This window comes from Ictalurus punctatus, chromosome 24 (genome assembly GCF_001660625.3).
Source record: "Ictalurus punctatus breed USDA103 chromosome 24, Coco_2.0, whole genome shotgun sequence".
NCBI classification, from domain to species: domain Eukaryota; kingdom Metazoa; phylum Chordata; class Actinopteri; order Siluriformes; family Ictaluridae; genus Ictalurus; species Ictalurus punctatus.
Window position 1 is genome coordinate 14,496,532 of NC_030439.2, and position 17,133 is coordinate 14,513,664.

Genomic DNA, 17,133 nt, shown 5'->3' on the forward strand with positions numbered 1-17,133 from the left:
ATTTAACAGTAAAGAGGTGCTACTTTGTTTACCGTTGATGTGAGCAGCCATGTTGATTTGACATCATCAGAGTTAAGGGACGTTTTCTGAGTTGGGAGTTTTAGTCTTACATGACATTAAACACCCACTTAAACAGATTTCTTGTATTAATTGAAAGACATACATTCTGTCCTTAAAAATGTATTGACATAAAAAAATGTAACTTGTTGAAAGAATCTGATTGCCCTGAAATGAACAAAGTATGTGTCCCATACATACAAAGCATTAAGGTGTTTGAATACACATGAATACATTAAAGCCCAGTATTACAGATCAGCATTTATTTTGAATGCATGTTATTTTATAATAAGGCTGCAACCTTTCATGGCATACAACAAAAGGTGAGCATACAGCACAAGTTACATATAAACATAAATAAAAATTTTAAAAAGTTGCACTTTGGTCAGACATCACTTCCCCTGTAACTGCACCCATAAATATCAGTTCTCCTTTCAGAGTCTTGTGGGTTTTATGATTGAAGCAGTAACATTTCAGATCCCAAATTTATAGAAACTTTCAAATGTCATTAAAGGCTGCTGTAAATGCTGAGAAACACTTTCATGTATTGAAACACTCAAAAAAAAAAAAAGTATCACATTTACACTGCAGAAACATTCAGTAGAATAGGGCTGCACAATGAATGATATTGGAATCAACTAAGACTGACTGTGGTGCATGTGTCGGATAATCACACCATGTTCAGACGATTTTGCCATCTTCCTCTCAAACACCTCGATTTCATTCGGCTACATGCGCAAAACTAAAGATCACTAGACAAAGTTGGGCAGATGTGTGAGTCATGATTACATACTATGGTGGCTTGTTAAATGTATTCGAGTCGAATTGTATTTAAACGAAACATTTTTAAAGATATATTATAACGATATTACAAAGAATATGTCTTATGTCAATTCAAAGATTCATACATTTAAAAGAAAGATTTCGAGCAACATGAAAAAGCCTGTTTTCTGTTTATTTAAAACAATAAAGTGCAAAATTGTCTACTTAAATTGTCTAAATAATTATGATAAATAACTGATTTCAAAATCGAGCAAAATTTTCATGATGATTTCAGCCGTATAAGCAAGATAAACAATTTAAATTAGAAATATAATGAACATTAGCCTTTGGTGATTTAGTCCAAATATCACAAAAAAAAAACAAAAACATCATCTTAGTACAGATTAACTTGACAGAAAAAGTCACACATTAGTTAAGTGTGTACAATAATGTTTTTACTATTTATAGAGTTTTTTTTTATTATTATTTCAGAACCTTCCACCCATAGAACTCATTTTTATTATAATTATCATTAGATTCTATTCAACATTATTCCTAGGCACAATAACTTTAACCATGGTGTGGTGTACACCACTGTAATAAAATAAAAACAAAGTTGTAGACCGCCTATCTGTGCTTTAAGACCCCTGGGGGCCACCGGACCCAACTCTGAGAAGCATGAATCTATATAAAATGACTCAGACAGTATTTCAGATTCCCTTAGGATTGATTGTGTATGGTAATTCTTTTACACCTACCCAAATGTTCCATCTTGACACTCACTAAATATGTGCAGCTTTAAGATGACTTTGTTATCGGCATGATCAAAATCCAAACACTGATTGCTGTACCTTTTAAATCAGTTATTATTTCATAATTACTAAATTATATTAACATTTTTTAAAAATGGAATTTAATCAGTTTATTCAACCAGAGCTGTGGAAATTTGGTTCTTAAACACTACATACCCGTAAACATCATTACAGTTCAGTACTTACATTAAGTACTCGTACTAATCGGCATCAGGCCAAACAAGATTATTTTTTTTCAGAACAATGAATATCAGGATCTGTCTATATGTTTGTAGTGTACATCAACATTGTCTCTGGAACATCTGTCTTTCCGAGCCTTGACAGCCTGGTCTGTTTACTAAACCTTTAGTAAGGCCAATGAGGGAGAAGCCATCAGAAACACCAGTATGTTTCTTGATGCCTACAGGAGACTTCCCCCCTCTGCAAGCTGTCTCTGGAGGTCTTTTTTATCGTCCACTTCCCCAGCGCCAGCACTGGGCTCCTCGTCCCCGTCCACCATGAAGATGGGCCAATCCGAGTCAGTCGTAGCCTGTTCCACACTCACAGACTGGCTGTTCAGGCTCATGGAAGGAGAGTCCTCATTAGTTGTAGTGACACAAGTACAATTATCACAAAGGCCAAAGCGCTTCAGACCCTGAGACACGGCTCCAGAGAAGACACGCCTGCAGCCCTTACACACAATGGGCCAGGTTGCACGATGGACCTGTCAGAACAAGTGCAAATATACACAAGGTTAGTAGTCGGGGTGCACAGGGGTGTCCTAGCCCAGGACAAGCGGATTTGTATCAGGGTTAAGGTTTTTATTTATTATTTATTTATTTATCCCAGCATACATGGCAGATTAACAATCAGAAGTTTTCATTGAACGTGTAGCTATGTATAAATATAATGTATGGTTAGCTTTCACTGTAGATTATATAGTATATATAATCCCCCCCCCCCCCCCCCCAAATCATTTTTACTTAGCTTTTCCTAGTTGGGGTCATGGTGGCAACAGGTTGAGAAAGTCCCTCCAGACTTCTCTATCCCCAGCCATAGTTTCCAGCTCCTCCTGGGGGAGCCTCAGATATTCCCAAGCCAGCTGTGACATATAAACTCTCCGGTGAGTCCAGGGCCTGCCTTGGGCCCGTTCCAAAAGCCCGTTTCTACTGCAAGGGTCTAGTCCTTCTAAGAGTCTCCATCACATGCCGCCCACCCTTCGTTTTCTAAACGGCAAGCCTACCAGATGGCTAAATAGGTTACTTGGATGGCCCGGTCACCAACTGCTCATCTGCGGGCACTATCCTAATCCTGGCTTGTGTATGTTGGTGTAATCTCAGGACTATGTCACCAGGGGTTTACTCTACACTGTTTGAAGATCTATTTACCAAGAGTGGCCCTTCTGAGAGCTTTAAATCCCTGGTGACAGAGCCCTTTAGGTTCACCAAAATACACAAGCCACTCAACTACAAAAAGATCACAGTCCAAAAACAGGCTATGGGATATGATTTTTTCTTTTAAAAAGAAAAGAAAAAAAAAGGCAGGTCCTGAAATCTCATGACTAGAAATGTTTTCAGACTGAAACTGATCTGAACACAGATCTTGGACTTACGGTGACAGCATGTGTGCGTAAATGCTCCTGTCGAGTGAAACGCTTTCCGCAAATTTCACACGGGTATGGCCTCTCCCCTGTGTGACAACGGATGTGCCTCTTCAGAATGCCCTTCTGTTTGGTCGTGTACGGGCAGAACGGACACTTGTGCAGCCTCCCTGAGTAGAAAACTGTCATTTTATGATTAAGCATGTGTTAATCAAGTTTAACAAAAAAAAAAAACAGGTGAGCAACCACAAACAAAACAAACAAGAAAAGTATAAGCCAATTTCTCACCTGCATCCTCCACATACCAGTCGCTTTGGATCTCCATACTACAGGTGCCTCCATGACCTAGTCCTTCATCTACTCGACCAATCATATTACTGCTTCCCAAACTGTGGCCAAAATGAGGCACAAGCTCCTCACGGTGAGAGTTGGCTCCTCCACGTAGCAGCACATCTACATACTGCTTCATCTGATAATTGGGGTACGGCGGCAGGGATGTTGGCTCGCTGCTAGGTGCAGGACTTGAGCTGAGAGTTCTGTCTTCACCATTGCTTGGGTTTTCATACAGGTCCATGTCCTTACCTTCAAGTGAACACTCACCTTCATCATCAGGGTCAAATTTAATCTTGGCATGTACAGGCATGACGAGCATCCCTGAAGATGATGGGTTGACTGCGTCTTGCACTGGGTTGCTCTTAACAGCAGCATTGGTGGGAGGTTGGTTGGAGAATCCTCCCTGCGAGTTCTCACTCTCGGAGTCTTTACTACTGGTAGCAGCGGGAGTGGAGGGAATATCAGAGGACGCCTCACCGGAATTGGGCATCTCCATACTCTGTGGGGTTCCCCGGTCCGTTTGGGAAGTGGATGCTGCAGGACCACTGGAGACTGAAGCTGACGTACCACTGTCAGCAGGTCCTTCTCTCTCTCGGCACATTTCCCTCTGGCCCTCTTTCTCCCTGTTACAGATCTCCAACGATGATTTGATGTAGCCTTTGCAAAAGTTCACTACGTCCGTCATCTGCAAGTAGCTGGCTGAGGACATGATCTCGATCACGTTATCGGTACGCAGGTCTAGACGACCGGAGTACAGAAAGTCCAGAATGAGTGAAAAGGCATCTGCTGTGACAATGTCCAGAGAAGCTGTGCTATGCCTGTGGCCATTATCCTGCAAATAATGCACCAGCAGAGCCCGGAAATAGCCACTGCTCGCAAAGAGGATGTTTCTGTGTGCCTTGAACACACGGCCCTCCACAATGATGCTGCAATCGCAGAAGAAGTCCCTCTTACGCTGTTCGTTCAGCTCACACAAAAGCTTGGAGTGATAAGAGGGAACCTCCATCTTGTCCCTATACATACAGGCAGGAGCTGTGTTTCTGTGCCAAACAGAGGGAAACAAATAAGTGAAAAGCGATGATGCATGCAAATTCAGGCTCAGGCATAGTCAAAAGAGAAACGAGTACCAAGGAGATTAGGAAAAGAGGAAGAAAGACAGGGACATCTATATCGATATAGATGAGGGAGTGTAAGGTGACCAAACATGAAGCAGATTTATTGACACCACCCCAAAATTACAGTATAGGTACAGAGTTGATTATACATACACTGTAACTCTCATTTGCCATTTTATCAGGTACACCAGCCATATAGGTGAACTTTATAGACTGTTCACAACCAAGCAACTAGAATTTATGAATCCAAGCAAAATGGCTGGGCTTAAAATGCACCCTTATCAGTGAAACACAAGTTAACATGATGCCATTAAACACACAAAAAATTCAAGCCTGTAACACTCATATATAATTCACTGGATTTGTTAGACCATGGCCTATTTGCATGAGTGTGAGTTTTTTGTTTTTTTTTGCATTCATCCATTGTCCATACTGCTTATCCTACACAAGGTTGGAGGGAGGCTGGAGCCTGGAGCCTATCCCAGGTAACTCGGGGAACAAGGCGGGGTACACCCTATCACAGGGAAAAATCACACATTCACACACTATGAAAAATTTGTAAATGCCAATCAGCCTACAAAGCATGTCTTTGGACTGGCGGAGGAAACCGGAGCGCCTGGTGGAAACCCCCGAAGCACGGGGAGAACATGCAAACTCCACAAATAAGCAGTATGTGTCTACATTATACAGCTTTGAAGACTAATGTTTTACAATCCCACGATTAGGTGTTGCTCAGTAGAGTGTCTGGTTCCTCGACAGGGTTCTTGCTCCCGTTTCCTCAGGTAGTTTATCATTGCCACTGTTGTTTCTGTCTAAACTTACATCTGGATTTCTGTAATAATATCAGGCCAGTGGTAGTCCTATGGTGGTCCTTTTTTATTGAGGCAGAAAAGAGTGACAAACTTGTGCGCCTATATGATAGGGGCAGAACGGTGGTTCTAAAGGGTTACGGTCTGTGTGTGTGCTGTTTCATACATTCTTCTTGTTTCCATGTGGACTTCCACGGATTTCTACTCACCTCCCAAAAACATGCCAGTAGGTGGACTGGCATCTCGATATTGTCCCTAAGTGTGAATGTGTGTGTGTGAGAAGGTTTTGTATTCCCACTTCACTCCCAGAGTTCCTGGGAGAGGCTCTGGATTCACCAAGACCCTGACCAGTAAGAAGAGCTTACTAAAGCTGAATGAATATTACGATAGTGGCTCTTAATAACTTGGAAAATTGGTGTATAGTATATTAAAGTAATAAGTAAATAATATTTATTACTATTAAGGACTTCTTTTCTATTCCCAGGGGAATTATTCAACACTTTGACTGATTTCTGGTTATTTATTAGAAGGATTTTGGACAGTGTATTTCTCCTCAGCCAGCTTTATTATGAATTTCTGTTCATTTTTTCTCATTAGTGTCGTATAAACAAAAACCTCTTATCTTTAGACGGCATTAGGCTTTCTTCAAGCAACTCTAAAGTATTTAATAATTCATTACACCACATGTAATAGTGTGTAAGACCATATAAAATGTAACCACAGCCAGACATTGGGATAACTCTATTAGCTTGGAAGCTATGTAACAGTTCCCCAGCTAATTCACACCTTTCTTTGTAAACAAGGAGTCTACGCTAGCCATGCTAGCACGCTAGCTAGTAATACATTTATTCTATTGTTTCCAGTGATAAAAAAATCAAAGTGAGTTTTCTGGAACACAGATTTTGTAAACTCCTTACCTCCGCAAACCAAAGTCTATACAATTCCGACGGATTCGCTATTTATTCCAAAAAAGTTCCAATGCTATTTTCATTGCTAAGATTTAGCCACTTCCGGTATCCAAGTAACCTCACAGGAGAAATGACGCCACACGCGTAAGCCAATGAAAAGGCGGAATGTTGTATGGGGCGGGGTCAGACATTGGGCAGGTTCATCAGGTTTATCTGCTAACCATAAAATATTTAGTTTGATGTAAAGTATTACATGTGATACCCAGTGGAGGTTCTCTACCTCTCTTAACATGAAAGAAACATCGCATCATAACACACAGGCCCATTGATGGAGAGACCAATTTTACCATCCCTTACTAGCATAAAAAAATATAACACAATACAGAAACTTAAATGCTATTTCAACGTATTTAAAGTAGTCAGTGAGTACGATGACCCTGAATGACACTACAAACCCAGCTAACCCTGGGTCTGTAAATTGTCATGTGAACTTGCTACTGTCACAGTGATTATGAAAGTTTGGGACTGCTTTGTGAAAAATATCTTTAAAATATCTTGTAACATTGAGATTATTTTATTCTTCTGTGTGATCTGACATTTTAAAAAAAATCTTCCTTTGTAATGCGTTTATTTCAATTTATCATTGGATTCTCAGTCTCTGTGCATTTACTACATTGTATGAAAATAATAATAATAATAATAATAATAATAATTATTATTATTATTATTATTATTATTATTATTATTATTATTATTATTATTATTATTCCCTACAACACACTGCATTGTATCTTCCACCACCAGAAGGGGGTGCAAAATCCATGAAACATTGGTCCTATACAAGTTCTGTATCCCATCCAGCAGAGATGGTAATATTCAAATGACAGTGTAGTGAAGCATCCACTGAATTGTGTTCAAAAGAAAGACAAATATTTTGTTTAAATGAAAACACAAAATGGTTCTATTCTTTACTTACCCACGCTGCGGTCTAGCCAGAGTGTCGATCCACTCACTCACTCCACCTTGTCTGCTCTGAGATGATTGTTTCTATGAAACAAACGTTTGTTTGCTTCCTTCCAGTCTGAAAATAGCTTTTTTTTAATGTGGACTGAGATAAAGAAAACACAACGTTCCTGCGGACCACAGCATGCCCGTGCAGCACAATCCACAGCTCTCAGAAGTGTTTTTACATGGAGGGGTCGCAGGGTGACATTTGTTTAAAGAATTTTCCCATGGTGAAGCCAAACAGCACAAAAGGCTTCATGGTGGCCTTTCAAAACCACAGAGAAGGCAGGCGGACAGAGGCTGCCCTACAACCTCTTTTGAAAATGTAATTTATGACACCTCATAAAGCTTATTCATGCTCATAATCTCTGTATGTAAACCAGAATAAACCAGAGCGGTGTCCTCTAGTCTGTAAAGTCAGGGCTGCACATGTCAAACCCTGACTCTGATGTGGCTCTTGGTCACACAATAACCCAGTGAGAGTAAAAGAAAAGCTTTGAATTTCAAGTTTGACACATCAGGTTTTCTCAAGGTATTCCCTATTCGCACACAACTGCCCTTCTGCATTCCTGTGGGAGGACCGAGAGAGCTGCAGCCAGTTGTACCCCTTGAATATAAGTTCCATAAGTCAGGGTGTAGCGTGGGTCCTAAACCTTAAATTGAGAGTAGTTAGTTTATACCGAGCTATTGCATGCTAAAAGAAATTGATAGAAGTTGCCAGATGATGTAATAGACTAATTTGCATATTTATCGAATCATCATGATAATTTGCATATCAATGCATTTAAAGATTTTCTAGAGACACTCAGAATAGAATAGAATAGAATAGAATAGAATAGAGTTTTATTAGAATAAACAAAAAAAGATAATATATTAATTATTGAAGAAGTTGTCTTTAATCAGGGCACTGCAAACTAAATATTTCTGTATTTACAAAATACTATGGGATTATTTGCAGTAATGCAAATCTCATAAGAATGCAGTAAATAAAAGGAAGCAGTGGTAGTGAACTGTTTGGAAATAGACACAACAACAATAAAAACAAACAAACAAAAACATTGTTATTTAACAGAGAAAAGTGTATTGTCATTGGTATGATTGAGTCAGTGGACTATATGGTTACATTTACGTTACTGTATGTTCTATACTTATATATTTTAGAATTTTTGTACTGAATATGTTTATTTTTATTACTTCTTGTATACTTCTTACTTGCTCACTCCACTTTTTGCTTGCTGCTGTAATCTGTGAATTTCCCTCTGGGATTAATAAAATGCTCCATCCATCCATCTATCCATCCATTCATCCATCCATCCATCCATGCATCCATCCATCCATCCATCGAGTCATTCATCCATCGATCCATCTGGTGAAGTTTTCTGTAAGGAAAAGATTATTGAACATTTATGGAATGAGTCTCCAGTGTTAGGGTTTTGTGACGGCCAGTAAGTTTTCTTCCATGGGAAAATCTTCAGTTCAGAAGGATTTACTCTTTCCATTTTTTTCTCTCTAACATGTCAAGCGGCACTTTTGTGTTATATTATCTTATATTTATTTTTGTGTGTGTGTTGTATTATCTTCACAAGAGTATAAAAGAGAGGCTGATGACGGAACAACAGTTTATAGCTTCGAGATCGTAAGTGATAACAGGAACTAACTTGGCTTGCATATGTTCCAGAACATTAAACGTAACTATAAATGGTTAAAAGCATGATGTGTTGTTCATTTGTTTATTGTACATTTAAAATGGTAATTGTTGGTAAATTGCTGTGAAATAAGAGGACTTTACACATATACAATGGTTTTTGTCAGCACACATCACATCACCCCATTATTGATAATTTTCCTATAATACAGTGGCCATTTAAGGCAAGTGACTGCTGTTTTGTGTGATAGTTGCTCTCCTGAGTACAGCCAAACAGTATGTGTGGTGTTCTGATGTGCTTAAGACCAGTGCACGGAGAAGAGCTGCGTTTTCCCAGATGCACACGCACACCACAGGCATATTTAAAGCCACTGAGAAACACTGATTAAAGAGGAAGACAATGGGAAGCGATTTCTACGGAATGGTGGCCTCGATTTCCAGCACCCTGCTCCTTATGGGTTTAAGAATGTGCCGTGAAACTTTTTGAATTAGCCCAGAATCTCTGGAATTTGTTTTGTGGCACCAGCGTAAACTCGCTTTCATTGATCATAAGATTCGAGAGGCTCAGAGGCTCACTCGAATGTCTTTGTTGTGTGCATCTGTGTATGCGTGCGTGCATGTGTGCGTGCATGCGTGCGTCTACAAAATCCACAGCAAAGCGTTTAGAAGATTGAACAATGATTACGGGGAGGGTTAGATGATATGATCACATCTCTTTGGGTTTAATAGGACAGGCGCCTCTTCTTGTCCTGAGGACGCCGCTCTACTCTGTGGTCGTGGACACGAAGGGGAAATCTCTCGCTGTAATTACCATTTAATGCAATTGTGCCTTTTGGAGACTTTCGTGCCCCCCCCCCCCCCCCCCCCCCCCCCAGCTGGGTCTTTCTTTTTCTTTACAATTCCTTCCTTCCTGAAAAACATAAGAAGGCTTGTTTTAATTATTGCATACATTCTGTATATAGAAGGAATGAACAATAATGAATCACACAAGTTTGGATGAGCTGTGATCATGTTTTGCTGTCTAGAATTGGCGGAGTAGCTGCTGGAGTAGTACAGAAAAGTACGACAAATTTCATGAGTGAAATTCAGACATGTGCCTTTTAACTTCACATGGCCATTTTATTCACATTTGTCGAACCATTTATTTTCACACATTAATTTTTCACATGCACGGCAAGTGTTTTTATTTTTCATGTCATTTGTTGTTTTGTTTTTTTTACACATATATGTTTTTACATATAATTAATTTATTTACACACATAATTCTTCACATAATTTCAGATGTACTGTATTATTTTACATATTTTTCATATATGATTATCTCCATCCATCCATCCATTATCTGTAGCCTACAGAAAGATTTGCTCTTTCCATTTTTTTCCTAACATGTCAAGCGGCGCTTTTGTGTTATATTATCTTCACAAGAGTACAAAAGAGAGGCTGGTGAGGGAACAACAGTTTATAGCTTCGAGATCGTAAGTGATAACAGGAACTAACTTGGCTTGCGTATGTTCCAGAACATTAAACGTAACTATGAATGGTTAAACGCACGATGTGTTGTTCATTAATACATTTAAAATGGTAATTGTTGGCAAATTGCTGTGAAATAAGAGGACTTCGGCGTGGTAAATATCGGCTGCCGCTTATCCTACACAGGGTCGCTGGGGTATCCCTATCATGGAGGGGACACCCTGGACGGAATCCCAACCCATTGTAGGGCACAATCGCACACACATTGACACACAATTTAGAGATGCCAATCAGCCTACAACGCATGTGTTTGGACTAGGGGAGGAAACTGGAGTACCCGGAGGAAAGCACGAGGAGAACATACAAATTCCCCACACAGAAGGCACACAAGGTGGAGGTAGGAGTCAAACCCCCAACTCCGCAAGGCTGACCACTAAGCCACCATGCCCCCCTTTTCTTTTCACATTTCCTTTTCAACATGCAATCACATTCCCTTGTGCACATGATGTCACGTGTGCAATTTCAGGGCATAACATGTTGATGTGCACTTGCACCGATTTTTCACAGCTGATCATATATTACTCACCTAATATGTCATTTGTGACATATGATCATGTGAAATGTATATGATTATTCTGTAAGAGTAGTCTCAATTCCTCAGATAGTCATCCACATCTCCCTGTCACTGTCATTTACACAAGATCATATCCAGCATCCATAATAAATAGCCTGTGTAATTCCTCTGATGTATACAAGACGCGCTCAAGTGCTAAAAGGATGGGATTGTGTTTAGGACTGCGTGCATGCATCGTTGTGTTTTTGTGTGTGCGGTTTGGATGGGGCTGTATCCGTGCCAAAGAGTGTGAGCTTTTAGTGGGCGAGCGAGTGAGCGTGTGACTGTGGTACACTGCTGTTTTGCTTCCTGCTGCTGCTACCTACGCTCCGGCCGCCGGTGCTCTATGCTTGGCTGTAATGACAGGGCTGGCTGGATGTAATTAAAGTTCAAACTTAGCACCGTGGCAGCTGGAGCTGGAGGCCTGTAACCCTTACTATAATACACTCTGACCACAGAGTGACAGCTCTGAAAGACTCACCAAAACAGTGAAAAAAAAGCCTGAGATTGCCTCGCACCTCTCTGTCTGAGTTTGCACCACACAGCCATGCCCAACATCTACCTCCACAAGCTTTATCTTATATCACCGGACCTCTTTGTTTTCCTATTGCAAGTCACAATCACATACCAAGATGACAACAAATTTTGCCTTGTATCAAATGACAGATCAAGCAGCAGAACCTTCCATCATCAGATCCTCAGCTCGTCACTTCCACTCCTCCTGCACACCCTGCATAATCCTGTTCTAGGAGCTTGCAGATTAACCTCTCTTTAAAATGCTCTGACACCTTTTTTTATAAAGCCTTGAAGCTTATTTCTACTGCCATAGAAGGAAGTGTTAGAACAATCTGTCTTTGATAATGTCACTGATATGTTTTGAATTTGGAAGCGCTCACAGAGTCGTGGTTATTGAAGTAGTTCAAGAATTAAAGTATGTCAAACTTAAACATATCGTGCGATGTATGTATGACATAATCAGCCTGAGCTGGGGAATTCTCAGTTCAATCATCAGCGCTGACACTGCAATGAACTGGTTTCCCATCTAGTGTGTACCTGCGAAAGGATCAGGGTCTACTGCCACCCTGACCAGGTTTATATTAATGCATTAGTACTAATATATTACAGGGTTATATTAATGCATTAGTACTAATATAGGACAGGTTTATATTAATGTATTAGTGCTAATATACTACAGGTTTATATTAATGCATTAATACTAATATAGTACAGGTTTATATTAATGCATTAATACTAATTTAGTACATGTTTATATTAATGCATTAGTACTAATATATTACAGGTTTATATTAATGCATTAATACTAATTTAGTACATGTTTATATTAATGCATTAGTACTAATATATGTTGTAATAAATTGCATTATAATGCATTAGTTGCTTAGTTAATTGCATAATAATATTAAATATAGTATAATATATCAATGCATAATATATTACAGGTTTTATATTAATGCATTATTACTAATATGCTATTGTTTCTATAGTAACAGCCAATTCACAGAGACTTGTTTGATGGACCTGAAAAATTGTATAATAAACAGATTTTAAAAAACAAACAAACAAACAAAAAAACCTTGTTATTTAACAAAGAAAAACAAATAATTATTGATATGGTGACGTTGTAAGGAGTCTCCATGGTCATGTAATAGTCAGTAGGAACACAGGAAAGTCTTCAGGACAGAGGAACTTTCAGTAGCATAACATGCAGCCTTTTTGTCTTATTATGAAAAAAGTGAGGCCGGTTGTGGAACGATTATTTATAGCTGCTATAATGCAAGTGATAACAGGAAATAATTAATAAAAAAAATAAACTTTTTAATAATCGTCAGATAGCTGTTGCATAAGAGGAATAAAACACTATAGGAAAATAGTCAACTTCAGTGTGATAATAGTAACTCTGCATCACACCAGGCCACATCACTCACTATTTTCCTTATTATTATTTATTTGCTAATTTATTTGTCTATTTAGCTGCATTATTTGTTCTAATACACATACTGTAGCTGCATAACAGAATCTGATTATTAAGCTTGCAGCTGTATCAGAAATGCAACTTAGAATATAAGTTATATTCCATTACAGCCTGGAGTAAATAGTGGCTAGAAAATGTGAAGATTTGTCAATTCACATATCAAGTTGCTGATAGACCAAGAAACTAAGAAATACCTAAAAACCTTTGGAACTTCAAGCAGCCCTCAATGTCTATAACTCAAACAGATAACTCAAACAGTAGTTCCAAATACTGTGTGACATTTAGTCATTGTGCCAAAAGTGTGCCGTTACATCAGCCAGAGGGACCGAATGAGAGCAAATGCGTTATTCATTTTTGTTCTTTTCTCTTGACTTTTATGCTCCTCTTCTCCAAATCATAAAAGATGAAGTCGTGTGTGATGTGGTCAGGGACTTCAGTCAGAATTAACTGATTACCGTAGAACTGCCAGTCCTGTGAGTCATGGCACAGACATTCTTTCGGCTCTTAAAAATAGAAACCGGTTCTCTCTTCTTTAGATTTGTTTTTCTCATTGGATGTCTGTGGGGCATCCTCTCTTGGTTTATGAGACTCGAATCATAACCAGATCCCTTTTTCCACTTTCTCCCTTTCCTTCCCTTCTGTTGTTGGAGCTTGTTTAATCTTTAGACGAAAATTGGCTTAGTGTGGGAACGACACAAGTCTTTAGGGATAGGTTTTGTTGTTTTAGTTTGCATGTTTCTTTTTTCAAAGGCATGCAAAAAGCACTATCTTTGCCAAAACCTCATAAACTGAGATAAAAAAAAAAAAGGGCGAGGGGGAGGGAGACCACAGCACCACGACAAAGATAGGGCCTGTCTGCTACGAAAGAGCTTTACAAATGACAATCTTCCAGAGGAATAAAAAGACCGAGAGAGGACGACAGCGTTTCGGGGGAGAAGGCAAAAAGGGAAAGAAATGTGCATGGAATTGGGGGACAAAGGGGAGGAAACATTCCCCTGGCCACATTAAAGACATAAAAAAGAAAACAAACAGAAAACATGTCTGACATGAAGACACTGGTTTCTGTGGTGACAGACAATGAGTGCTTGTGGCTTGGTGAGGCCTGAGCAGCCTGTCTGTGTCCCGGCACCAGCGAGAGTTACCGCAGTCAGGCCTTCGATCAGGGCTCTGTACTGTGGGAACGGCGCTTGAAAGAGACCTCACCGGGGGCCACAAAAGGCCCTTTCTGCTTCTTCTCATTGGCTTTTCCCTCCTTATTTATCTTTCGGGAGTCTGGATGAGGCGAGCATGGCTCGGTGGGTAAACAGCAGAGCTGACTTTCTCTCTCGGAGCCAGACTTCTCTCACACTCTCACACGCTGTGACTGCCGTCCAAGATGCTCACTGTCTCTCTGATCAATAATGCCAAACATTTGATGTCATGAAAGGAAAGCTTTTGATACATAACAGATACCAGCGTCACTCATAATATGAGGAACATGTGACGAGAAGGAAAATAAGCAGGACACACGCATCATGCACACTGGGAACGCTCGCCCATAAATAAACACATGCACACGCACACACGCACAAGCTCAAATCCTGAAGAGTGGCGAGACATGACAAGGGAGCACTTTAGAGGACTAACACTAACAGCGACAGAACAAAAGAGATAAGATCCTGTGGAATTCCAGCGTAGTCTCTCCTCATCATGCACTCACACGTTGCGTGTCAAATGAAATACAGACTTGTCTAAAGATGTATTGTACTTTTTTGTGTCTTTATAAGTAGAATGCAAAACCATTAAATAAACGGTATTATTTATAAATGGTATGCAGTTATACTGTTGTTTTAACTCTTTCATTTAACGCCTTTGTCAATTACATATTAAATCAATTTGAAAGAGTAAAAAAATCCAAGCAAAAAATCTGATTAAAAAGTGTTTATTAATCATGTTGTTTCATCTTATTCTGTAAAATGATTGAATTTTTTTTAGTTACTTTCTTATTTACTTATTTATTATTATTATTATTATTAATAAATTAATAATGGTAAATAATAAAGAGTGAATCCTATTCAAATGTGAGTGTATGGAGCTCCACGATTTATTACAATTTAGTTTGATGCTGGTTTAAACAAAATCAACACCAAAATCCCAACAGAGACAATACTGCTCACAAAGCTTCCTTTGTGCCTATTTTTATCATCTTTTTTTTCCCTTTTTTGCTGTGTTTTTATGCATATAACAATGTTGCCAAATCAATATAGTAAGGTAACCATTCTACTCAAAATATTTTTGCTGTATCAAACTGTAAGACATATATGAAGTATCAAATATCATACTGGTTTGAACTGATGTAGAAATTAGAGAAATTTTTTACAGTGTAAAATGTATGAGCTGTATGCACAGTTATTTCCACATTAAGTACAGAACTGATGGGAGTGGCATGTCCAGGCTTTTAGACCTGGTGTGGCAAAGAACGGGGCAACAGCACATTTTCTGTGTAGTTCCTAATACTGAAGCGATTTGCCCAAAATATCTACAACTCAAAAATTAGGACTTAAATCAACATGAGGGCTGTGTGTTGGGTGGCGTGTTGCAGTAATGGAATTCCCAAAAGTTTTATTTAAAAGCTATTTAAAGAGTCCAACAATATAAACAAATACAAAAATACTATTATTATTATTATTATTATTATTATTATTATTATTGTTGTTGTTGTTGTTGTTGTTGTTGTTGTTGTTGTTTCCTCAAATCTCAAACAGTCAAACAGTTTTATTACTCCTCCATTTCATTTACAGTCCCTTTGCATTTAAAAAAAAAAAAAATTATATATTTTTTTTCATCTTCTCTCATTTTTTATTTTATTGATTCCAGCACATGTTTAGACTTTCCTATTCTCAATTCTGATTTCTGGTCAGCGCATGTTGATTAAATTGCAATAACAGCAGCTCTCACACATTATAAAAATGGTCATTTTTATAATGGCAACGTTTGAAAAAAAAAAACAAGATTTAAGTTGTATGTATTTAAGATGGAGTCTCCAGTGTCAGTACATTGTGACAGTCAGAAGTAAAACTGTAACTTTTTTAATAACGGAAAGTGTTCAGAAAGAAGGGCTTTATGCTTCTTGGGTTTCTCTGTAACATGAAAAGCTGCATTTTTGTGTTATTTACTTCAAGAGTGAGAAAAGAGAATGAATGTTTATAGCTTTTATAACGTAAGTGACAAGAATTAACTTGCTTTTTGTCAGGCCACATCATACAAACTTGTTATTGATTTTTTTTTAAATTACTAACAGAATGCCTCAGTTGTTCATTAGAAAACTAACTCTATGATTAAATGTATTTTTGACTCATTAGATAGCCTAGTAATGACTTTTGTTGTTTAGGGATTTCATAGGTATTTGGAGTGGTGAGGCTTATTTCCTGAATTATGGAATGGTTACATGCAGAAAAAGGAGCTATTTAGATATAAACCAATGTAACAGATTTTTGTTACAGAGCAGAGGTTCTTCTGGCAGGTGTTTGAATCAAAAATCAATTTCAACTGAATGACCAATGAGGAGTATATTTCTTGGAGAAGAATGGAAATGTATCAGATCTTTGGGGGACTATGTGAAAAGAAAAAAAAAAAAGTATTTTAGGACATAATGTGATTTGCTTTCGTGTGCATGTGTGTATGCTTTATTGTGTGTGAGAAAGTCATGAAAATATGAGCTTGTTAATGTCAATTGCAGAAGTGGCCTTGTTGTGGTTAAAAAAAAACAAGGGCACACCGAAAGCACTGAAGTGGCCAAGAAAACGCGGCAGAAATTCCCCCCCACTCAGTGCCAGTATTCTGTTTGTTCTCTTGTCCTCTATTTTCCTTCGACAACTGATTTTTATAAATGATCATTGGCTTAAATCTCTTCTGTACTTCTGCTTTTACATTTCCCAGGCTTTTCGCTCCATCATCGTAGGAAGGAAGTGTGCCACAGCACACCTCAAAAAGCTGAAGGTCAGGAGGAAGAGGAGGAAGAATGAGAGTCAAAGGCAAAAGAGGCCAAGGAAA

The 17,133-nt window shown here is 38.7% G+C and overlaps 1 protein-coding gene across 3 annotated transcripts; it reads right to left on the minus strand.

Annotated features, from left to right (window-relative positions):
- Window positions 1-305: 305 nt before the first annotated feature.
- zbtb8b (zinc finger and BTB domain containing 8B) lies at window positions 306-6,505 on the minus strand. 3 transcript variants are annotated; one of them, XM_017455038.3, is made up of 4 exons: window positions 6,385-6,505; window positions 3,499-4,583; window positions 3,223-3,380; window positions 306-2,334 (listed from the first exon to the last, which is right to left on the minus strand). In XM_017455038.3, the coding sequence occupies exons 2-4, from the start codon at window positions 4,562-4,564 to the stop codon at window positions 2,032-2,034; spliced, it is 1,527 nt and encodes a 508-aa protein (XP_017310527.1). In that variant the 5' UTR covers window positions 4,565-4,583; window positions 6,385-6,505; the 3' UTR covers window positions 306-2,031. The 3 variants fall into 3 exon arrangements, with proteins under 3 accessions (XP_017310527.1, XP_017310526.1, XP_017310528.1); XM_017455037.3 differs by having other exon boundaries at window positions 3,223-3,392; XM_017455039.3 differs by lacking the exon at window positions 306-2,334 and adding an exon at window positions 2,575-2,712 and having other exon boundaries at window positions 3,223-3,392.
- Between the last annotated feature and the right edge of the window lie 10,628 nt (window positions 6,506-17,133).

What these genes read in the sequence shown, in the direction of transcription:
- zbtb8b (XM_017455037.3), bottom strand. Translation starts at nt 4,564, where the DNA reads ATGTATAGGGACAAGATGGAGGTTCCCTCTTATCACTCCAAGCTTTTG. An exon ending in CTGGTATGTGGAGGATGCAG is followed by an intron (nt 3,393 to 3,498) that starts GTGAGAAATTGG and finishes ATAAAATGACAG; the next exon opens with TTTTCTACTCAGGGAGGCTG. An exon ending in TACGCACACATGCTGTCACC is followed by an intron (nt 2,335 to 3,222) that starts GTAAGTCCAAGA and finishes TTGTTCTGACAG; the next exon opens with GTCCATCGTGCAACCTGGCC.